At 39.9% G+C, this 23,940-nt stretch overlaps 1 protein-coding gene across 6 annotated transcripts in view; it reads left to right on the forward strand.

Annotated features, from left to right (window-relative positions):
• Positions 1–23,940, forward strand: part of PLA2G4B (phospholipase A2 group IVB) — a 58,397-nt gene that overhangs the window by 18,672 nt on the left and 15,785 nt on the right. For 4 of the 6 annotated variants that reach the window (XM_075502780.1, XM_075502783.1, XM_075502784.1 and 1 more), the window contains 12 exons: positions 11,597–11,669; positions 12,732–12,908; positions 13,551–13,687; positions 14,392–14,523; positions 15,732–15,790; positions 17,567–17,609; positions 18,837–18,900; positions 19,339–19,466; positions 19,590–19,700; positions 20,762–20,799; positions 21,713–21,848; positions 22,839–22,975. In XM_075502780.1, coding sequence (XP_075358895.1) covers positions 11,597–11,669; positions 12,732–12,908; positions 13,551–13,687; positions 14,392–14,523; positions 15,732–15,790; positions 17,567–17,609; positions 18,837–18,900; positions 19,339–19,466; positions 19,590–19,700; positions 20,762–20,799; positions 21,713–21,848; positions 22,839–22,975 — 1,235 coding nt within the window. Of the gene's footprint in view, positions 1–5,327; positions 5,448–11,596; positions 11,670–12,731; positions 12,909–13,550; positions 13,688–14,391; positions 14,524–15,731; positions 15,791–17,566; positions 17,610–18,836; positions 18,901–19,338; positions 19,467–19,589; positions 19,701–20,761; positions 20,800–21,712; positions 21,849–22,838; positions 22,976–23,940 lie in introns of those variants that run through there. The other 2 variants (XM_075502782.1, XM_075502785.1) reach the window with 2 other exon arrangements.

Below are 23,940 nucleotides of genomic sequence, written 5' to 3' on the forward strand. Positions count from 1 at the left end.
TGAGTTTTGCTGCAACATGAAACTTCATCCTCAGATATTTTTAAGACAAGCATTTTCAGATACTTACCAAGGATTCTGTGCCGGTATTCACTTCTTTGTGATCAGTATGCCTGCCACAAAGGCATAGTTTGCAGGTATTTCCAAAGCTACTGGTGATATACTTGGATGTATTCAGTTCACCCTGAATTGGCTGTTTCTGTATTTCTTTGCTCTGTCTCTATGCTCAGATGAGTGGTTTTCTTACATTTACACTTCACTGAAGTCTTCCAGATTACTTAAGCTAGGACATAGGTTGGCTGATGCTAGCTTTATTTAAAAAGCCTACCCATTAACTAACCTACAGAATAACATAGTGAGGATACCTGCTACTGTCTTTAGTCTTGTTAGTTTTGGAGGCTACTTAGAGGATAAGTTACTGCCAGGAATGAATGAATTGAACCCTTAATGACTTGCATATTATTTGAAATAAATCATTGTATGTCTTTTATCCCTTTCTGAGCCAACATCTAAGGGCTGTGCTCAGGTAAAGGAGAACCTTGAATAAATCACATACAGGGCTGAAAGAGGATTTGACACAGCAACGGGCTTAGAAAGGAAATACTGCTATGTGTGTCATACAATGACAGTAACCTTTGTTTTTTCATTACTCTTGCCCAGTATAATAACATTCAGCAGCAAACATTTCCTTAGTAGGTCTTGCCCCAAAGAACTTACAGTCGTAGAGAGTGAAAATCAATAGGAGAAAACAAGAGTTACTGTCTTGATTCTAAAAAAGTGACTATTAAAAAATACAAGAGGTTGGTGGCAACTAAGAAAGAAACCCTTCTCTTGATAATTTGAAGTTAAATACCATAATCATAAGTCAAGTCTTCCTGTCAGCCAAGTGGTGAAGTGTCATACTTGCCTAACTCTTCTGAGGTCTTTACTCAAGCAATTTTATACTGACATCAGTGTCAGACTATTTGACTAAGATCTGAAGATAAAGGTCTCAGAAACTGGCTTGAGTGGAATGACATTGAAATACCTTACTCAATTATTTCAATTAGATGCTCTGCAATCACTTGGTTTAAAATAAAAGAACAATTTCTAAACATAAACACAGTGGGTTTCAACGTGTGGCTTTACATTGACGTGTCTTAGAAAGGTAGCACTCCAGTCCTCAGATACCTCAGGTAAGTAATAAGCAGCTTCCTCCCATCCTGAAGCTGTAAAGATCACTATCTTGCTTTATTTGCAACCACACCTGCACAGTACCTAAGGAAATTAGTAGCTCTCCTACTCTGGCCAGGAAAAAGAGCCAGTGATACTGGCTTTACTGTATGATATCTTTATTTAAGATTGCAGTGGTTCAGGAGTTAGGTAGAGGATATAGGACCTTTTACTTTTCTGAAACAGGTTTAGATCTTGATAGCCAGAAGGATGGTTCATTTACAAATGCTGCTATCAGCTGACTGCTACTCAGATAGACAACTTGGTATTTTGCTCTAATTAACATCAGGTGTGCTGAAAATGGTTGTTTGGAAAGCATTTAAAGATCTAAAATAATTTCACATTAGCTGTGTTGTTTTCCTCAAAAAGAATGGCGCGGGGGAGGGGGGAACAGTGAAACATTAGAAAGCTTATATTTCAAAATTAAATGTTTCAGTTTTGAAAGGTCCCCAAATCTGGCATTTCAGAAGCTTTGCTTTATAGCTTCTAGTTTTACGTGGCAATGTGGAATGGAAAAACAAAGATATTTTAATAATGTTTTTTTTGCTTCGATTATTTTTTACAGTGGTTAAATAACCCAGGTATGAAAAAAAATCAGTTTGGGGATGAGCTAGGGAAAAATAAGGCTTTTTTCCTCAATTTCTGAGAACATTTTGAATTTTTTTGGTTTGAATTTGACTACAGACAATTATTTTCTGAGATTACTATGATTTTTGTAACCCAGCCACTGAGCTGAACAAGGTATGAACTGATTTATGAGGCGAGGAGAAAGCGACTGTCATCTCCCGTTGTCACTGTCTGGCACAACAAGAAGTCTCCGCAAAGCTGCACAGTCTTCCACCTCCATCTCCTCAATGGTGTGGCTGCATCTAGCCCTAGGAAGATCCATCTCTTATCTCTACTTAACAGCTTTCATGGGATGAATAAACAAATGTTCTCAAACAAAAATCACAGGAGATACATATTTATAGGAGAGTGTTTCAGTAATTGCCATCCTTGCTTGTGAAGCTGTTAGGATCAAGCATGGAAGGACTATGAAGACAGTGCTTCACTGAGGGCATTTTTTTGTACACCAAAGCTGAGAGGTGTTTGTATGAAATTTTGCTGTGCTGTTGCCATTGCTGGGGTAAATAATGAACACCACTAAATGAGTCTTGAGTACCTTTTGTAAGCTCTGTCCCAGTTAGCTTTTAAGTTTACGCCAGCAGTAGTATGATCCACTCACAGCCATTTAGAGTTGCTACCACTCTACTGCTTGGTTTCTGGCAGCTCAGCTGTGACCGAGTAGCTTCTTGCAAGGGGCTGTTAGTGAACAGCCCACAGGGTAAGTTGCGTGAAGCTGAACACTGTATTAATTAACTTCTATTTCTTGCATACTGGGAACAGCATGGGCTTGCATTCCTTCCACTCTGATTCTGTTTCACATACTCTTGTGTGCATTATCCGAGTGCCAACAGGTGGGGTATGAAGCAATTTAACCTCAGTGTAATTTGATATGCCTTTTTATCTCTTCCCCCCCGCCCCCCAGCTTATTTCCCAGTACTTTCTTAGTATTAATTCAGAAAAAAAAAAAAAGATTGGGTCATAAAGGTGGAATGAGACCAGCTTAATTAACCCATAAAATCTTTCTGGAATCCCTCTTCTCTTTGTCTCCTGAACAGCCTTTTACAAACTGAATCCGTAGATATGGTGTTGTATTTTCTGAATCTAACAACACCACTGCTATAAGCCTGGCATGGCTATGTCCTCCCTATAACAAGGGGAGGGGGAGGACTTTCTGTACCCCCTTGAAGATATTGCCTACTATTTGGCTAGTTCACTAAGGCTTTGTGCTGTGCCCTTTTTGCTTTAGATTTAACCTTTTAGTTTTGTCCTTCCTTCTTTATGCAGTTGACTTTCTTTGTCTTACTTTCCCCATGCTGTACATTTTTTGTGTCTGTAGTAAGGCCTGACATCACGTAGCCCATCTCCCTCATGTCCAGGAGGAAATGGACGTGGCACTTGTCAGCATGCTTGTTGACAAGCAACACAAAATGTTTTATGTATTTTGGCCATGCTGATTTACTGGAAACATTAACTTCTTGGAGGGGCTATTGGAAAAATTAGTTCCATAGCTCTCCAAAATAACTTTTGCACCTTGATTTGAAGACATTCTGGGAGCTTTTTTTCTTCTTTCCTGTTCCATTAAGACGTGGGTCTCCCTGCTGCAGCTGTTCTGTTTTTAATATGTTGCTCCGTTTCCAGGCAGACATACCCCTCTTTGAGTGGAGTTCATTTTTCTCTGGCTGTTTTTCCATTTGCCTTCTCTTTAGGAGGTAAATTTGTCAGCCTACTATTTTTGTCTCTCAGTTTGCTACAGCAGCAGAACCTGTGATCAAAGCTGCAACAGCAATATAAAGGAGGAAAACCAAAACTCCACTCTGAATAAGAGCTTTTTTCCCTTTTTCTCTGCTTTATTTCATATCTCTGGAAATGGGATGCTACAGACTCCTGTGTACAAGGAAGCATGGAGAAGAATGTTTGCACTGCAGTCTTGACTGCTCCTGTAAAAATGTCCAAGTGAGGCTGTCAAAACAATGTTACTGCAGGAGGGCAAGACATGCTTGGTTAATTGCTCTGAACCCCAGATTGCTTTCTGATGAGTTTGGCTTATTATTTTGGGAGTTTTGTAGCTGCCCTTTGATTTGCTGCACATACACAGCAGACCTTTACTTGAGATATCTTTCTTTTTCGTGTTTCAAAGATGGCAACCTAACTAAGCACTCAAGTTCTCACCCTGCTGCAGGTTAGCCTGCATCCAGTCCTCACCACTAGCACGGTGGCTGCATTGCCAGCCGCAGCAGAGTCTTTGTGAAATGTCAATTTGAGCTGTTGGTTGTCACTTGCATAAGCCCAGGAGCATCTGACTAGAACTGATTTTCAGTTGGTGACAGTTTTTTGTGGAAAATGCTTTAAAAAGTGGTTTAAAGGTGATGCACAGTGTGCATCTGAGTTTCAGGAAAAATTTAAAGCCAAAGATTTCAGGTAAACCTATTTTCCTAAACAATTATTGTGGTTAGATTTCATTTTTTTTCTTCTCTTGCCAAAAACCAAACTCAAAACTACTGTTCAATGAAAATTAACTCTTGACACTCTCCCTTTCCATCAGTGTAAGGTGTCCACAGGTTGTTTGGTGAGGCTTGGTCCTATCTGATATTACTGTCCCCCAGTGAGGACATATCTTACTGCAAACTTATGGTGGCCTCCAGGCCATTTCCAAGTCTGGGTCTGCATGACATCCAACATGAAATTGCAAGTGTGGATTAAGGTACAGCCAGAACAGATTGCCTGGAGCAATGTCCTGACAGGCACCCCATGGGTTGTCTGTCAGCAGTCCACAGTAGGCATGGGAGAGGTGGAGGAAGCCATGCCTGTGCCATCTCCAGAGGATGCCTTAGGACCCACCGCTGTCACTAGCAAGCTGATGGGCGAATAGGATGGGAAGCTGGGAGATGTCAAGTTGTCATGTTCTTCTTACAAGAAGTGTGTAGAGGAGAAAAGCCCAGTATGCAAATTTCCCTTTCCCTACCAATATTTATCTCAATTTCACCAGCATCTCTGCATTGGCCAGGTAATCATGCAGTAGGTACTTCAAAGTAAGGAGGCTTGATTTACTGGTTGGCAGAAAGATTCCCAATAATATATTAAAAGAAGTCCCTATTGTATGAAGAGCTGAAAAGAGCATTCAGAAGTGGGTTGGTCTCCCACCAGAAATTTTAATAGATGAGATTCGGCTATCCCCTCCCTTTGATTTTTTTTCTGGGAGTACTTTGTGGAAGAACTTAAAAGCTACTGAAAATTCAGCTACTGACTGGATAGATGGAAGAGATGGGGAGTGAAGGAAGACTTTCTGAACATGGCAGAATCCATCCAAAAACCTGGCAGGACAATATCAGGGCAATAAGAAATTGTGAGAGGTAATAAAGTGTCAGGCAAAGATGTGGTGACTGCAGCTTTCCTCTCACCTCTGACATTGCAGATCTTTCCCTTTCATACGTAGGCAGACTCTTCTCCACACAGAGGAGGCAGAGGGTGGAGCTCAGCGCCTGTATAAATTATATGTGTCCTTCATGTTATTTCAGCAGCAACAACAAGCTGTGAACGTGTTTGTCAGCTGACAGGTCTGTTACCCAAATTGGGTTTTCTGTTGCTGTCGCCATTTTGCGAGCCCTCCCGTCATGGGGAGCCCACCAGCCAAGGTAAGAGAATTGCAGCTTCGCGCTTTGCTGTGGCCCGGCACCTTGCTGTTGGGACCTCCCTGCTCCAGTTCTCGTGAGCAAACTCCCTCCTCTTTGCATCTGCTGAGATGCGGAGACAAACTGCTGCCGGTGTGATGTGGCAGGGTCATCTTGAACTTTGCAAATTCACCGTTTTCCCCTTTTACCTCACAGTAACTAATATGTAAGCGAGCTTCAGTGAAAACGCGGCAAAAATGTGGCCCTTTTCTTTTATCGTGAGTTATACATGCTGGAGTGAACACCGGGAAGGAAGAGAGGGCTGGCCTTGATGAGTTTACCTCACTGTAAAATGAAAGTGCTTTAGCATGCTTTTCTCAGGATAGCACGTTTGTTGCTTGCCCCAGCTGAAAAAACTCAGCAGCTTTTTCTAGCAACAAAGCATAATTTATATTACTTTAGCTGCAGGGGGGGTTCTAATGAGCTATTTGGCTGATTTAGCTATCATCTTCAATGTAATGTTTACAGCGTCTGCGATTCTAGTGGAAGTATTTCATGTCTGGACACGAGTTTTCTTATAGTAAGTTCCATTCAGAGTTTTTAACTGATAGTTTTCAGTATAAATCAACAGAATTATTAGCCAAGAGTAATTTTCTCATGTATATCTTTAAAAAGTAATGGACACAGTGTCTGAAATGGAAGATGTGAATTATTTACAAACTAAGCATTCTTTATGTATCAAACCCTATGTCAAATTTGGCAACAAATAAAAGAAATATGGGCATTCATGGGTTTTAAATATAGTGAGAAACAATATTACATGCTATGGCTTACAGAGAATCATTAATCCTTAAGAATAAAGAATACTTACTATACTTGTGCCATGGTAATATTTGCAGGTGAAGTTAAAGATTCAGGAAAATATCAGTAGCTTGAACAGATAGCTCAAATGATAGATTAAAAATATTAAAACATTGGATGCTCAGGACAAAGAATATAAATTGTAAATGTAATGTACTTTCTGGATAAAACTTGTACCTAATCTATCGACCTATTAGATCCAGAGCTATCTGTCTATCTTGGATATAAATATTATCTATCAATTTTAAATATCAATGTTGTATCTAATAAGATAATTCTGGATCTGATAGATGAGTAGGTCGCTTAGGTATAATTTTACCTAGAAAGTCTCAGTTACAGTGAAAGTTCTTGTATTTCATCCTAATGCTGCTACTGCTATTCCATGAGTATAGACATAGTCCTGGTTAATAGGCAACACAGCCAAAAGGTTAGAGTACAAGCATAGTGTCAGGTCAGGAGGCTTCTGTTCCCAAGGAGGGAGATTCATTCAATACTGCAGGTAGTTCTGCCATTCTGTCAGGTAAATGCATTTTTCAGTATGTGTAAATTGGTAAATAGATACGGAAATCGGAACGGAGTAGTTTTGTGGGGGTTTTTTCTTTTATATTAAAAAATGCACGTTGTTTAGAAAAGTGTGAATACTTTGAACTATCTAGGAAGACCTACTAAAAGTCTCCCAGTTAATTTTTTGCTGTTTAAAAAAGCTACCAAATTGGCATAGAAGTGATGGACAATATTAATTTACAACTTGCTGTGAATACTTTTGATATTCATAACAGGGTCTTTTCTTCTGGTCAGACAAGAATAACCACTCTTTAGCAGTTTTATTTTGTGAACTACGGAATAATTTTTATGTGGTAAAAATACTCAGAAATTCTGTCAATACCAAGCCCTGAGGGACCCACTCATACATGTAAAGAGGTGACTGATAGAATATGAACAGGGGATGCATCCCAAATCCACAATGACTCTTGAAACAATCCATCAGTGATAACATGAAATTTACTGTTTATAAGTCAAATTAGATTTACTCACTAACTGTTCAACTTCCAATGATAAGATTTTGGATAATTGTGATTCCCAAGGAAAATGAAGCTTTCATGGTCATGCTCTGTCCTTCTATCCCCGCTCTTGGTTTTGCATATTTCTCCAGTCAGTCGCTTTTCCCACCAGAACTTTGCATTCCTCTAATTTTAATGAAAATGGACAGCTGGTTGGAAGGGCAAATTGCTAGCATTGTTCTCACTGATGGAGGGGCTAATAAACTCAGCCCGTAACAGATGTTTAAAAATCTATGTGGAAGAGAGTACTTTGGAGCCAGGCTGGTCATGAAGCTTTCTTGTAGTTTATAAGTTTATAAACTGGAGAAAGAAAAAGTAATCCGTGAAAGGAAGTAATTATTCCTGTCTGAACGATATTGATAAAGCTGAGTGATAAATCCTACAGCTATTTACAGAATGTCAAAAGAGAGAGAGCAAACTCCTCTCATAAAACTTCATATAACTTGGTGTTACCCCATGGTGATAACTCTGCTCAGAAAACTGCTTAGGTTTGGTGCAGGGGGAGCGAAACGCTGAGATTCCAATCAGCCTTCCAACATGTACAAAACAAGGACTTTTTTTTAAAAAAGAAAAGAAAAGAAAAGAAAAGAAAAGAAAAGAAAAGAAAAGAAAAGAAAAGAAAAGAAAAGAAAAGAAAAGAAAAGAAAAGAAAAGAAAAGAAAAGAAAAGAAAAGAAAAGAAAAAAGAGGTGGTGGTGGGAGGAGGTTCCCAGATTGCCAGGCTCTGCAGAAACTACCCCTTAGAAGAATAACCTTCTAGTGAAGGTAGCCATGAGATCTTGTTCTAGGAGCAGCATGCAGGGGAAATAAGGAGTGAAATCAAAGATAGGAGCTATTGGTAGGTTTTTCTACTTTCACTGCCATCCAAAGACCATCTCGGTAGGCTCCTCATTATTACTGAGCTTTGAGAAGATTTCATACTCTCAAAGTTGTCTTTCTGGGATGAAACCTTGAAGTGACTAACCACCTGTAAGCAGGAGAATTATGCATCCTCCTGAAGCTGACTGACATACAACTATTCTCTGGAAGCCAGAGAGTAGGCCAGCAAATGTGTATTATTACAATCAATGAGATGTTGGCAACAGATGTGAATTTTCAGTTTGTTAAGGTTTGACACAGCTGTGGCAATTCTGTCATGCTAGTTTTATCTCCTGTTTATTGGCTTTTCTGTATTTTAGACCTGAAATGGCTCCTCCAAAACATGCTTTGAGAGTACAGAAATGTAGTTTAGTGCTAAATGCTATCAAGTGAAAAGAAGTTTGGTTTTTTGGTTGTTTTTTTTGTGTGTGTGTGTTTTAGCCTACTCTTTGGGACTCTGGACATGCTACTATTTATTGGTCTGGAGTGTTATTGTCTAGGATACAAACATATACAGGTAGCTGAATCCTGCACTCTGTCATTAGCCTCAATGTGGCATTACTAATTTTCGAGCAGAAGTAGAACGATGCGCTTCTGGGAAAGCTGCCTTTGACTCTGGATATTTACAGAGGGGTTTTGTTACTCTCTGTCTGCCTATGCAGGAAACTATTGTTTTCCCAAGGAAGTGAACTAAAAAGAGCAAGACCAGTACAGCTGCAAGACTATCAAGGGCTGTCTGGATATGGTGTTTGTGCTTATCAGTTTGCATTAATCATGAAATTACACATTGCTCCTCATGTTATGAAAATAGCAAATGGTATCTCTAACCACAGTTATTTTTTCTAGAAGGGTGTTCTGGAGTGCCAGCACTTTTGGGCAAGGATGTTATTTTAGACCACTCAAATCAGATCCCAAAAGGCTGAAAATTAGCTCCGCCTTTTTCTGATGAAAAAAAGAATTAGCCCAATTCTGGAAGGTTATCACAGGCTGGAGTAACTGCAGTCTTGGGAGCAGGATGGCTTCCCCTGGGGATTTGCACAGCCCATAGGGTTTTATTATGGCCACATTTACCCATCTGAATCTGTTTATCTTTTACCCTGCAACAACACAAGGACTAAGCTGCACCAAATCAGAAGTTGTGAACAGTCATCTTTGATGATGTTTCCATCGGTGGGCAGATGTTGACATGTTTAAGGGAAGTAGTTGATGTTGAAAGGGGAAGGAGGAGTGAGGCTCTCTGGCTCTAGTAGGAAAGGATGAAAGCATGACACCTATCACAACTGACAGTACTCTGATGATGAACTGCAGACGCACCATTTTTGTAAGCAATTACAAAATTTTCATTACAAAAGTTTCAAAGCAAATTGTATACCAACATCCATTTCTCCAGTGAAGGCAGACTCCGAGAATGGTTTGGGCTTCTGTTGAGCAAAGGGGAAGTTGATTACAAAATAACACAGAATTAACATATTAATTAAAAAGTCAACCCTGTAATTGGCTACATAATCCAATATTTCATGTTAATGAAACCCACTAGGAATGCTGACTGAGTGTTCCAGTTGGTACTTCTATGTTAAACAATTATTTGCACAGGAAAACTAAAGTCAAATTCTTGCAGTGGGCAACTGGAATAATATGGAAGTGTCCTAACTGGAACTTGTCATGTCCATAATGCATTAAACTCAGAAGGTTTTGAATATGCCAGTTTCAAATTAGAGGAAAGCATAATAGAAATGATTCCTGTCACACAAGAACAAATGCATCTTGCATTTTTATACAAAAAGTGTTTCAATCAACCATCAAGAGGCCAAGAAAGAGAGTAATTGTGATTTTGTAGGTTTAACAACAGGGTTTCTCTGCTCAGGGCAACTCTTGAATATTAATCTGACTTTAAAAAGGAAGTAACTTTAAAAGTGACATCATAAAATTTAATATTAAGCCTTTATTTGAACGTGCTGATTCACAGTTTAAATGGTATCCATTTGATGTAACGTAATTTACCTCTAACCAAAACTGACTGAAACTGAATGAAGGCTATTCTTATGTCCAGTAGTCCCCACCCCAGTTTAAAAGAATTTCAGATTAGCTGTAGTGAGTGACTCCTTCTATAGAGAAGTTCCTCCTTCTCCAAAGTTAATAATTTCAAAGTTAATAATCTCCAAAGTTAATAATTTCAGTGTCAGGAAAATTAATCATGGTACTATCTTTCAAAATAAAATTCTCAAATTATTTTGTTATAGTGTAATGGGATACTCTCATTTAGACAAATAGATACGATGTTTCAGTCAATGTGTAGTTTAAGTTGCTATTCAAACTAATGGAACACTTCCAACGTGGTGTGGCCTTGTTTTAATTTATTAGTGGTAGCAGGACTGTATGCTATTATTGCTTATTATTGCTGACAAGCCATGCTAATACGCAAAAAAATAGATAAAACACTCAAAAGAAAATGAAAAAGAAACCTAAATGTTCCAATTTGAAAAAAGAAGGAAATATTTTCCTACTTTTAGTATTAAAATTGTTACATGCCTGTATATGTGCCTTTATTCAGGCTTATCGGAATGTCATTTAAAAATGACAAATACTTTCTGATCAGCTTAAGTTGGGAAGCTTAATTCTTTGTTAGAGTTAGGAACAAATAACTTTAAATAGGTATTACAACGATAGCTTGCCTATGATAGAAATAAATCTCATGTCTGGAAGGGAAATGGTTCCATTCCCCTTAGGTATTTTCAAGATATCTAATGATGTGGGATTCTGTGATATTATGCTTCCAAAGCAGGGCACTTTTTTCGTCATCTGAAGGGTCTCTGCTGGGTCTATGGTCCATTCACTCAAAGTCAGCAGTGCATTCCTGTAGATGCCTTTGGTGAGCTTGGCCTACTTACAAGTGTCATGAAAATTTAGTGCTAGTTGGGATACAAAGTCAGAAGCTTTTAAAGCACTGTGGTAACTGCCATGTCCTGGCCCAGTGTCAGTGCTGTGCCAGGACCCAGGCAGGCAGCTGCAAGTTCCTAGTATTGCCTTCCAAAGGCCCATTATTGACCCACCTGTGGCACAAGACCCTCAGCAGATTGGCAGTACAACCATCACCATGGCCATGCATACATCAGGTTGTATGAAAACAGGCACCTCTAGGGTGACTACAAGAGCTTTCCATACCATTGTCTGAGTCCATGTTTTCTTTCTCTGTCTTCACTTACTCGGGCTACTTAGCAAATAGCCCAGTGTGCAATTGTGCTATCGTCTTAGCGTGGTGTACTTCCACTGGAGGGTGGTCCCCTCACTTCAGACAGACAAACAGCAAGGACAGACTGTCCCCTGTACTATTAAAAATACATATGATTTTTGTATTCTGAACTGATAAAACTAATTGCATTTGTTTTCTCTGCAGATGAAGTTTTGCCCCATCCACATGCTTTCTGTGAGAATCATACAAGCCAAGAACATCAAGTCAAGAGACCTGTGTGAGTTGTGGTTTGATTGTGGTTTTAGTCACCTCCAGAGTTTACACAATGAGCAATGTTCTAAAGTTCTGAAGGTATACAAGCAACATACATAAAGCAGAGCAATAGAAGTACTAATGCCAGGGCTATAATTAGATCAAATGCCTGAGGTATCATTAGACTGGAGGACATATCTAGTGGCATTTCAGGGAACTGGTAAAAACCAAGACTTCCAGATGAATTTTCTGGGCCAATAAGGGAAGGTAGATGTTGTGAGGGCACTGCAATCTGTAAATCTGCTTGGAGGTGTTTGTTTTTGATGGTCGTAATGGGTATAAGTCATATAATGGACTGGAATTTTGCCACACAGGCCACGTATTTAGGAACCTTTTATTGAAATATATCAATTATACATGATAATCAAAGTTAAATTAGAGAATTTCAAAAATACAGTATCATTTGGGGTATTTGCTGTCCTCAGATGACCAGTCATGTTAAATTATATTGATAGCGTCTGGTTAAGGAGGGCCTTTGCAGATCCAGCCCTAAGTATATGCTGAACATGCAGGCAAAACAGACTTTTCTGTGGACTTTCGTATTCAGCTTTCTTTAACTCATTATCTCACTCGCACAGCCTCCTATGGCTCCTTCTCAAGGCGTAGTATGGACCAGCCATTCAGCTGCTATTTTTGCAGACGTCTCCCGTGGGTTCCTCAGTCAGGACAGAGACCTTGAGCTGCCTTTTCTCACACTCTTGAAACCTCTGGCCTATGTATTCCTCTAGTGAAAAATGACATGTTCAGCCAAAAAAGCATCACTTTGCAGTGAGTCACCTGAGTTACAGCTGAGACCATTCGCATCTCTCCATGCAGGGCCAAGCACAACCTTGGCCAAGCCCGGATGCGAGGGAGACCAGAGGGAGCGAATCCCATGCTGATCAAGTAACTGCATGCTGAAGGGCTTCCTGTACTCCCATGGCAGATATCACGTAGCAGCGCCCAGGGGTGCACACTAGAAAGGTGGTAGTGTGACGAGGCCTGTATTTCTGAGTTTCAATGATCTGTTCTATTTACTCTATTGAAGGGACAGTTCCACTTTCCTGCCAAAACCTTGCGGGGCAATGTTATTCACTGCTTGATACCAGTCTGAAGTATTTAGGCATCTCTGGCTGCAGTAGAAATCTTCAGTCAAGTCCAGACTCCAGCTCTGAAAGACATCACCTTGGAGATTTCCTTTCACACCGTTGTCAAGCTTCACAAAGTAAATGCGCCTTCCCACCCTGGCTCTTCCCAAAGGATGGCTGCTCGAGGCACTGACTGCACTAACAACAAGGAGTAGATGTAGGCTGGAAGTGAGATGAAGATTTCCGACTTGCTCATGCCCTTGTGTTCTAGGTCCCACACCGGCCTTTAGCTGCAACAGATCTTCTCTAGTACCTAACCCTTCTAGACAGCCGTCATGTCCCCTCTGCATGTTTGTGTTGCTAGACTGAGCAAGCCAGTCTCCTCTGATCTTCTCTGTAATATGCGTTCTCCTTTCCTCTAATCATCCTAACAGCCCTTTTTGGAACTAGCTCTAGTTTCAGTTAAACTTTTTTAAACATAGGTGACTGGAATTGTAGGGAATATGCCTGATGGATGGTCAGTGGGTCTTTTATACCTTTCTCTTCACATGGGAAGCACGGCTCTTGGCGTACTTTGTGTGTGCATGTGTACATTTGCAATTTGTAGTTACCCAGGTATTAGTATACCAAGATGGTTTTCCTTGGTTGCTTCCAACCAATGGTCTCTTTACTTATTAAAAAAAAAAAGTAGTGTTTATTAGTCCCCAGAATCGTGGCCTTGCCCTACTTTTCATCTATAGCCCCATTAGCATTGGGTTTTTAATTTTTTTCTGCTGCAGTGACTGCATCAGACTGCTATGTGCGCTTGTGGCTGCCATCTGCTTCAAATGGAAAGCTTCAGACCAAAACCATCAAGAATTCTGACAACCCTGTCTGGAATGAGACTTTCTACTTTAGGATCCAGAGAGAAGTTGAGGTAGTAAAAAAGTAGAAATTTCACCATTTTGAATAGCTGGGAATCCTCGGTTGACACCCTGTTGATCAACTGTACTAAGTAACTTAAGAAAATGCTTTTGTAACAGAATTTGCAACTGTCACGTTAGCCCAAAACAGCAGACATATGGAGTAGTGTTCTCCTCAGCTAGTTATAGACATCGGTGATATAAATGCCTACATTTGAGATAGTCCAGACTCCCTTTGTTGTCACCTGAGAGAAATAAGTACTGCTGTGGCATGCTTCATCTGGGCTATTTTGGATGGTTAATTTAGAAAGAGCTTTCCCTCTACTGGTTGTAAGGGAAGGGTGGAGGAGTTGCTGTGGAGTAGACAGCAAATTTAATCCTACCCTAAGCTGTATAGTTAAGAGAACTTTGGGGATGAAGAAACTAAGTAAGTGTGTTCTTTGGGCAGGTTATCAGTGTGGTGCAGAGCACTGACATCTTTTCTGTCTCAGGATAGTGGGAGCTCTCTGTTACAGGTAGCTGTCTTCTACTCCATGATGTTTCCCAAGGTTGGGTTTAATGACAGTGTTCCACATCAGCAAACTCCTGAAGGAAAGCACAGGTTTCTTTATTCTTACCACTGTGCTAGTCAATCAGGTGTAAAAGTCTACAATTGTTTTTTTCTTTCTGTGTAATAGCAGCTCAATAAGAGTTCTTATTTATTTTCTTCTACTACCAGAACATTTTACAATTGGCAGTGTGTGATGAAGATCCACTCACCAAAGATGACATGCAGTTCACCGTTCTTTTTAATGTTGCTAGAATCAGACCTGGAGAGACACTCCGTGAGACGTTTGCTTTGAAATCAGAGGTAAGGACTGAAAATACACGGAGAGATCAGCAAAAGCTCATTGTCCACACTGGCTTCCATGTTAAGGGAGGTTTGGGTCTGCATAAACAGATATCCATATATATTGGTATCATTATCAATATTTCATCAAAACAGATATCATTGTGCTGGATTTTTTGTGACTTCATTAATCTCTTTTCACAGATTCAGAAAATGAAGCCGCTTCTCTCTCATGCCCACCATCTCTGTGGGGGCAACATATGTTAATAGCTAGCATCTGTAAATAGTAATTTTTATCTTTTATAATCCGAATAAATAAATTCCTTGGCTTTTGGCTTTATTCCACTTTTGCCATGCTGAGAGGACATTTCCTCTTAAATGGCAACTTTTATTAAAAATATGAAGACAATCCAGTCAGCACTTGAATTAAATTATTCTTTCAGGCTTCTCCTATTGGTATTCATGCTGGGTTTCCTTCTAGGTGATTCAGGTTTCTCTAGCCATAGTAAAAGGATGCCTGTTCTGCTGACATCTTTGGTATTCTGTTAAGAAGCCCATAAAAGAGAGTTGTCCAGAGAACAAAGCTGGGGTAGGTCTGTGACAACTCCTGGGCTTGTCTAAGCTGTGGCTGAGGTATTGCTACATGCTCATTGCAGGAAGGAGACAGTCCATACCCAAAAGAACAACTACTTCCCTAAATTCCGAAAGCTGTTAACATGGCTGTTCCTAGTGACTCTGCAGGCTGGTGCCATGCGCTTGTCAGCCAGTGGGTGAGTCGCTGGGAAATATAATGATTCAGTAACCATCTCAGTCCAGAGTACTCTTGCCTGCTTCATCTCTGCTGGATTGAGTGTGAATGTGATTTAAATGGTTCGTACACAGAAATGACTGGCATTAGTCACATTTGTTGTTGGGCTTCGATGCCTTTCCCCCCATGCATACCATCTTTGCAAAAAGCCATTCTATTCCTATTTCAGTCAAGCTTTCCCTCTGTGATTGTATCTTTGGAAATATGTATAATTCTACATACCCCACAATGGGACAATATTAATCTTCCCAAGGCTGTGGTTTCCATTGCAATCTCAGCTTTGGAAAGAGGTAACACACAGCTTTTTTGGTAACATTAGTGGAAGAGATGTCAGCCATGGAAGTGCTTTTTAAATGTGTCTATGCTGCCAAATTCTTGCAGCCTCCAATAATCCATATTTATTTTACCCTTTTCTTTTTAGAAAGAGAGGTGCACTAAGAAATGGGAAAGTTTGGAAGTGGAATTCTGGATGGAAAGAATGTGAGTAAAATTCCAAAGCTGAAAGGTATAGATCTGCCAGGGAGCAATGTCATCTCAGAGAAAGAGGAACTTCTTCCAGCTCTTCCTCCCAGCAGTGAGCCGAATTACTGTTTCAAACTCTTTTTTTCACCTTAACTTCCCCAGCTAATTCTGCCTTTCAGTGTATTTCATACAAATCTTACCTTCTGTTCGACATGTATATCCTGATCGTGGAAATGTACTAACATTGGCATGATGTGATAACTTGTACGCAAGATGCATGTAAAACTTAACAGAGGTGCTTGTCAAGCTGTTAATATTAATTGAACAATGCCTAGAACACTGTGGTGTTTCTAAAAGACCAGAAAACTTGTCTCGTATTATTACCACGATATATACATAGAGTTATGTAGACAGTATTAGAAAAGTCACCCATTAGGTGATAGCTTAATTAAACTGAAAAAACATACAATCAACAAATAATAAAATTAAGACCATCCCTCTCAAAGTGGTAATCAACATTGTCTGGAGGAGAACAAATCCCATAAGATAAACTTTATCTCTCTTTTAAATGCTATCACAAGTTTGGTTGGAAAAAAACCCTAAACTACACATTCTGGCATATTTGGAGCTTAGCATTACCAAAAAAAGGAATATAGTCCAGTCAAAACTGACTAACTGCATGATTAGAAGAAGGAACTGTAAATAAGGCTTCTTATTCTTAAACATGGAAAAGCTGCAGAAGAAAATCACTGGTGTTCTTGGTTAATTCCTCCCACAGTGAAACTCAAGAAATTATTTTTAATTTCTCTATGAGAGATACCTTAAGAGATGGTATAAGCATCTCCTGCGAATGTGGAAGCAATCACAGCCAGATATATAAAAAGGACAGAATGAGATGCAGTGCTTGGAAACTGGACTGAGTAGATTCAGACTAGAAGTAAGAGGAACATATTTCACTATTCAAGTTATAAGGCATGTGGGGGATTCTCCATCCTTGGAAGTCAAACCTAGTTATTTACATTTAAATACATTCTACAGCTGAAATAGAAGTTTTAAGGCTGGAAGTGGTGCTTAGTAAAATACCCTGGGCTTTACATACTACTTTATAAGATTACATACTACATAACTTTAATGGTCCTTTCAGATATATGAAAGCACTTATGAGTGTGTGTAACATGATGATGTTGGAGTATTGGCCTTAATGAGAGATGCTGTTTGTAGAGTCTATAGGTTACTCATAGTATTAACTAACTACACCCATTCAGTGACAGACCTAGGTCTTACAAGGTAAAATGTCTGGGACAAAGACTTTCTATTACTTACCTCTGTGTTTTCCAGTCATACATATAGCACAGAGGGAGCTAATTCTTAACTTGCAGTTCATTTGTGATCAGTTGTAAATTATAATCTGGAACAGTCAGAAATATCTTTCCTAATAAGTATTTGCAGAATACATTAATAGTAGTCTTTGGTTTCCCCAAGTCATACGGTCATTTGTTAATAGCAGGACATGATTCCACATAGATGAATATGTCTTTGTTCTGCTGTATCTTAGCATATAGTTTTAAGCATTGGTATTTTTATGGGCTTTCCTGCCTTTCTTTTTGTTTGGCTACTACATTTTGGTTCATGTGCTTAGCAGGTGATCATGTATTACACCTTTTAGAAAACAAATTGTGATACTAACATGACTATATTCAATTTTAAGCAGGAAAGGTCATAAAACTACTATTTTTTAAAAATACCAGATACTCACACAGCTTTTGTTTGTCGTTTTTTTGATTGTCTTTTCAGTCCTGGCCCTCCAGAGCACCTCATTACCAATGATGTCCTAGTGGTAAGATTCACATATGAATTTAGCTTGGAGTGACTTTTCCTCATTTTGATTCTCTCCTCTTCCCCCCAACCATCTGGCATTTTATAGAGAGAGCAGAAGCTACCATGATAGATAAGAGCATGGTGTGCATTATAAAGTGAAAGATGTGGGATGATTCCCGTTTGTTATGGCTTAACTGTTGCCCTCTCCGTGCAAAAATTGAAGCTGTATTTCTTGAAGTCCTCAGGTATTACAGATGTCAATATTTTGCCCAGCTGTGGTTTGTTAATGTTGCAGAACTCCGTATTTGTTGGTATTCAAAATGAAAACTGCTTGTGTTTCATGTAATATAGTGTGGCACTTGGCAAGAAAAACAAAGGTTATAAAAGGGATAAGGCTGTAGAAGGCAATAGTAAGTATTCAGTGTGCTTATGACTGGAAGGTTATCTAATGTAACAGCTTTTTGGGAAATGAGTTTTTTAATAAAGGGTTATTTTATTCATTGAAACATAGGATCCTCTTTTGGTATTAGTCAGCATGTGGTACATTACCTATCTCCTTGGGCTGGCCCAGCAGCTAAGGAGTACAAAGTACTTCATGCCAACCCCTCCAAGCCTGTGCATGATTTCCAGATGCTAGCCTTTAATACCCCTGAGGCAAAGTAACACGTATTCTGTTCTTTCCCCCTCATTTTCTGTGTGAGGCATAACAGCTGTAATGATTGGCATGCGTTGTTCCTGAAATGGCTTGGAAAACTGTCCTGGCATGAGTTATTAAAGGTGAACTGGAATGACTCAGGTGGAGGGTAGGGTGGAATAAATCCATGATCTCCCTACATCAGGACCAGCAAGAAGATGCCTTGTAGACTAATCACTGCCACAATACACAGAAACTCATCATCAGGTGTTTTCTCCCACCCTTCCTAAATAATTATCAGATATATGTGTAGCTGTTTGGGCAACAGTGTGTTGTACAGAGTTTCCTGATTTTGGGATAACTTGAACGGGTATAACAACCTCTGGCAATGCACCACTGTATGGACAAGCTAGTTCTGAAGCAGTGTAACTGGGCTACTGTCTTGGGATAATGAGCTCTGAATTTACTCTTGTGCAGCTGGGTTGCTTCCAGCACTGAGACCAGTTTAGTTGGCTCTATGTTATAGCTAGTGTTTGCCTGCATGATGTTTCACTATTTGCTGCAGATGTGGCATTTGCTATCTTCACGCTTTTCCACTCCTGCCTTTTACAGTCCCGTGAGGTTTGCTGCTTGGAAGTGCAAGTGGACATTAATGAAAGCAGGAAATATTTGAAAGGTATGCCGATTTCTCTGTGAAGCAAGGACATGACCAAATCAACCCTATCATAGTCATTCAGATCCAGATGAAGGCACTTTAGGGTACAGAGATGACTAAGAATGTTCTAAAGACAATAAAACGTAACGCAGTGAAAGTTCCTGAACTGCCTCCAGTTGTAACGCTGATCTCTGTGTCTTTACTGTGTCCAAACCTGAGAGCTTCAAGGAAAACTTTGCTGGTGGAAGTATGAGAGTGCTGACTCTGGGAGCACTCCAAACTATGGGGTGAAGGCAGGAGTACCAGTTCCTGTGCTGTAGGAGACTTGCCAGACGTGCCAGTGTGGCAGCTTACGGAGGAGTTACCACAGAGAATGACTGCAGCAGAAAGTTTGCCAACTTTGTTAGCTATTTTGCCTGAACAGCAGTATTATTCTCTAAACAAATCTGTTTTCACTAGAGGGTAAAAATCTCGTGCTTACGGTGCCTGCATCTCATGAGGGGACACAGAAAACTACGGAGGACACAGATACTTTCTACTTCCATTGTGTGAAGGCTTGGGAACCTGTTCTAAAAGTCAGGCTGCAGGTAATGGGCACTGTACAATACCACTGTTCATGCTGCTTGCTTATTTCCAGTGTCACCAAAACAGTAAAGAACTGGATTGTTTCTATTCTGTGAATAAACAAACATGTTTTTTGTTCTCTGTAGAAAGTTTCTGATAAGGAAGATGACAATTGCAATTTAAGTGACACCTTAACAGTACCACTGAAATTTCTCCCTGTTGGACATAAAGTGAAAGTAACCCTTCCTGTAAGACATGTAAGTGCCTGCACCATTTATGTGATCTTTTGGAGAGAAGAGTAGAGTAACCCTCAGTATTTAACATCATAACATTTAAAAAAAAATTCAATTAGCAAGTCTGAGTGAGAATTTTGTGCAAATACAAGTTTTCAGTGAAAAAGGTTAGTTTTCTCAGAGAAATATAATTTTTCTGTCAATAAAATGAATAATTGGGAATTAATCCTGGCCAGTTTTAGATGCATTTAAGACCAACCTCTGCTGTCCTTACACAGTTAAAGGAGAATATTCAATAACCCTAGCAAGGTTTTGGGATGCCCCACTGCTCTTTATCAAACCTGGGTGGTTAGCTCAGTCTATATACCTAAATTTTAGATGGCTAAAGTTAGGTAAGTTGAATCTTACACTCAGAGAACAATTCTGTCACATTCTTCTATGTGTACAGTCAGGATGGTAACTGGTGGAGAGATACAACTCTAAGTTGCTTTAAAAGCAGTAGTAATGCTGCTGTGTGGCCAGATGAATCTGTTAACAATAGCCAGACGTCCTTTCCCAGACCTTGCAGCAAATGAGAGACAAAAATAGGAGGAGAAGAATTTCTCAGCAGCCTTTCCCCTAAAGAGAAGGGAGAATGAATGTCTGTTTTGCTGCTAGTGATTCCCCACCCCTGTTTGGACTCTCTTTTACCTCCAGTAGGTTTTTGGAAGGATGTGGTGACTTATATTTCCTCTTCTGTCACTGTCTTTATCTGGATGCTGTTCTTCATCCTCAAGAATAGGAGGGTGGCAATGTGATACTGCTGCTGGGTTAGGATGGTTCATGGAGGTATATTCACAGTGGGGAAGAAATCCTGTTTCACAGCCCATTCATCTAGCCACTTCGACTTCTCCTGCCTCTTTTGCTTCTCTGTAGAATATGTTTGGTGTTTAGTTGTTTTCCTTCTCTTTCCCACTACAGTTTTCCAAAAAACTGTATGCAGGGTGGTAGTGGTGGGGCATTCCAGGAGGCACTGAAAATCCGTATTTCAAAACTTCTCTTTTTCCCAGTCATTCACGTTCCTGCTCTCATTTTTTTGTTTACAGAATGTGCCACTGCAGTTGTACCTCCAACTAAATGATTGGTAAGAGGACTGTTTTTTTCTTTAAAGGTTTTATTGCTCTTTGAACTGTGAATTCTAGAACAGAGTATCCTTTATTTAGATACAAGGAATGCACAAGACTAGGGGCAAAATATAACAATAGTTAAGTCACCATTAAAGAGTCACCACAACAGATCAAAGTTAAATGTCCTTGGGGCAAAAGAGTCACTCCAAGATGCAAAAAAAAAAAAAAATTATGAGAATTTCAAATAGTGAGGAACTTAGTCACTCAGTGTCCTTTGCGTCAAAGAACCAAAGACTGAGATTGGAGGCTTCTTCAGAAGGGACACAGAAGCGGGAAGAAGGCAGAGGGAAAAGGGAATTTGAAATAAGCAAAACATCCAGAGTCCATACATTACTCAAACCACACAGGTACTCTTAAGAAGATAGATTTGTGGCTCTGGTGATATCAACAGAAAGAAGCACAAGCTAGGGAAGACAAAATGTTACACTGTAAAATAATGAGACAGACAACAAATAAACCAAAATTATCTGAATATCTTTTTCATCATACTGTTTCTGTATAAATCTGTGGTACAAATCCCCATGAAAGTCTTTGTTAGGTTCAAGTCACCCTTTTCTCAGATATTATATGAAGCAGAAATAGAAAGGATTCAGCTTACAAAGCTACTGAAAGACACAAAGAAACCTTTCTTTTTTCATATTTGCTATCCTTAGCTGGCAGTAAAACTTAACACTGAAACATCAGAAAATAAAGAGACTACGTAGAAGCAAAGCAGTTGATTTCTTTGAAACTGGAAGCTGCATTTCTGTCTCTAAATCTGAATGGTGAATCATGATTTTTTATGATATTTAGTAGACTGCAGTTGCTGAAAATACATCCATATGTATTTTAAACACCAGTGCTGTGCCTCTGGATTTATTTATGTTTCAGCACAGAAAAACTAGATGTGCGCTTAGGGTACGATCTGTGCCGAGAAGAGCAAGAATTCTTGCAAAAAAGGAAGAGAGTCGTTGCTAGTGCCCTGAAAAGGGTTCTTCATCTGGAAAGAGATCTACATGGACACGAGGTCTGTGAGTTGGAATCCAAGGACGGGGTGTGGGTCTATTGAATTAGGATTGGCAGAAGTCCCCACAAAATTTCTAGTAGTTTTTGCATGTTGATGACAAACCCATTGATTTGAATGGCAGCAGAACAGAAGTTCTCAGTGTGGCTTACCCCATACTCATCTAAAATTTCAACTCAGCTATTCATGCCTCCATTCTTTTCAATGGGTCAAATTCCCAAGGACATAATATACCACTCTTCAAAGCCAGAGTTTCCAACAATGTGATGCAGCGGGTCAGCAAGATATGAGGCATTGGTAGCTTGTGTTAGACACAGCCTAGCCAGACAACCCAAACCAAGTAGGAAAACAGGAATATTTGAAATTCACCTCACATAGATATTTATGAAATCATTGTAATGTCCCTTCTTTAGGCTTACCTTTTTTTTTTCATTTTCAGAACACTTTTCACAAAAAGTCAAAATTCTTTAGGGTGGAGAAAACATTTTATAACAAGCTCCAGCTGAAGTATGTTTTGTTGCCAAGATCCAGGGGGAATTTTAAGTGAACATTTATTTTCTTGCTGGAATTGTATTCGTTGAATGGATGTTATCCAAAGAAGCATTTTGTTTGTTTAATATATTTTTTTCTGAACTCTGCTCAGGGCTTCCTTGAATCCATTCTTAATCACATTTATTGCAATTTTTGTTATTTATAATAAAATCATATAATTATCTGTTATTAATCATTGCAATTCCAATTATAAAGAACAAGGGGAGGAAGGAAAGTTAAAATCACTGCATATTTAAATTCATCCAAGCTTTGGGGTTAAGGGAACCCATTGAGTATCTGGGGGTTAATTTAAAGAAGGTACTGGTAAAGACTGGCTGAATGTTGATTTAATTTCATTGTCTTCCAATGAAGTCTGCTGAGGAAGTTATAAGAGCTGTAATTAGACTTTTCCAAGTAGGCAAGTGAGTAACTTTTTGAAGATAATACTTATGTTTTGAACAGGTCCCAGTAATAGCTGTTATGGCAACAGGCGGAGGCCTCAGAGCAATGTCAGCTATGTTTGGCCACCTCCTGGCTCTTCAGAAGCTAAATCTGTTGGACTGTGTAACCTATGTCACTGGGGCTTCTGGCTCGACATGGTGCGTATAGAAAATGAGATTTGTATTTGGAATGACTGTGACACTGCATTTCCATACAGTGAGAGAGATGCATCTCTTTCAAAGTCTTAAATTGTTAATAAGTGAATGTAGAATCATACAATTGTTCAGGTTGGAAAAGACCTTTTAGATCATCGAGTCCAACCGTAAACCTAGCGCTGCAAGTCCACCACTAAACCATGTCCCTAAGCACCACATCTACATGTCTTTTAAATACCTCCAGGGATGGTGACTGCACCACTTCCCTAGGCAGCTTGTTCCAATGCTTGACAACCCTTTTGGTGAAGAAATTTTTCCTAATATCCAGTCTAAACCTCTCCTGACACAACTTGAGGCTGTTTCCTCTCGTCCTATCGCTTATTACTTGGGAGAAGAGACCGACCCCCACCTCTCTACAACCTCCTTTCAGGTAGTTGTAGAGAGCAATAAGGTCTCCCCTCAGCCTCCTTTTCTCCAGGCTAAACAACCCCAGTTCCCTCAGCCGCTCCTCATCAGACTTGTTCTCCAGACCTTTCACCAGCTTCGTTGCCCTTCTCTGGACACGCTCCAGCACCTCAATGTCTCTCTTGTAGTGAGGGGCCCAAAACTGAACACAGTATTTGAGGTGCGGCCTCACCAGTGCTGAGTACAGGGGCACGATCACTTCCCTAGTCCTGCTGGCCACACTATTTCTGATACAAGCCAGGATGCCATTGGCCTCCTTGGCCACCTGGGCACACTGCTAGCAGGCTCATATTCAGCCAGCTGTCGACCTACGCCCCCAGGTCCTTTTCCGCCAGGCAGCTTTCCAGCCACTCTTCCCCAAGCCTGTAGCGTTGCATGGGGTTGTTGTGACCCAAGTGCAGGACCCAGCACTGAGCCTTGTTGAACCTCATACAATAGCCCTTGGCCCATCGATCCAGCCTGTCCAGGTCCCTCTGCAGAGCCTTCCTACCCTCAAGCAGATC

The sequence above is a fragment of the Mycteria americana genome, chromosome 5, assembly GCF_035582795.1.
Source record: "Mycteria americana isolate JAX WOST 10 ecotype Jacksonville Zoo and Gardens chromosome 5, USCA_MyAme_1.0, whole genome shotgun sequence".
NCBI lineage: Eukaryota > Metazoa > Chordata > Aves > Ciconiiformes > Ciconiidae > Mycteria > Mycteria americana.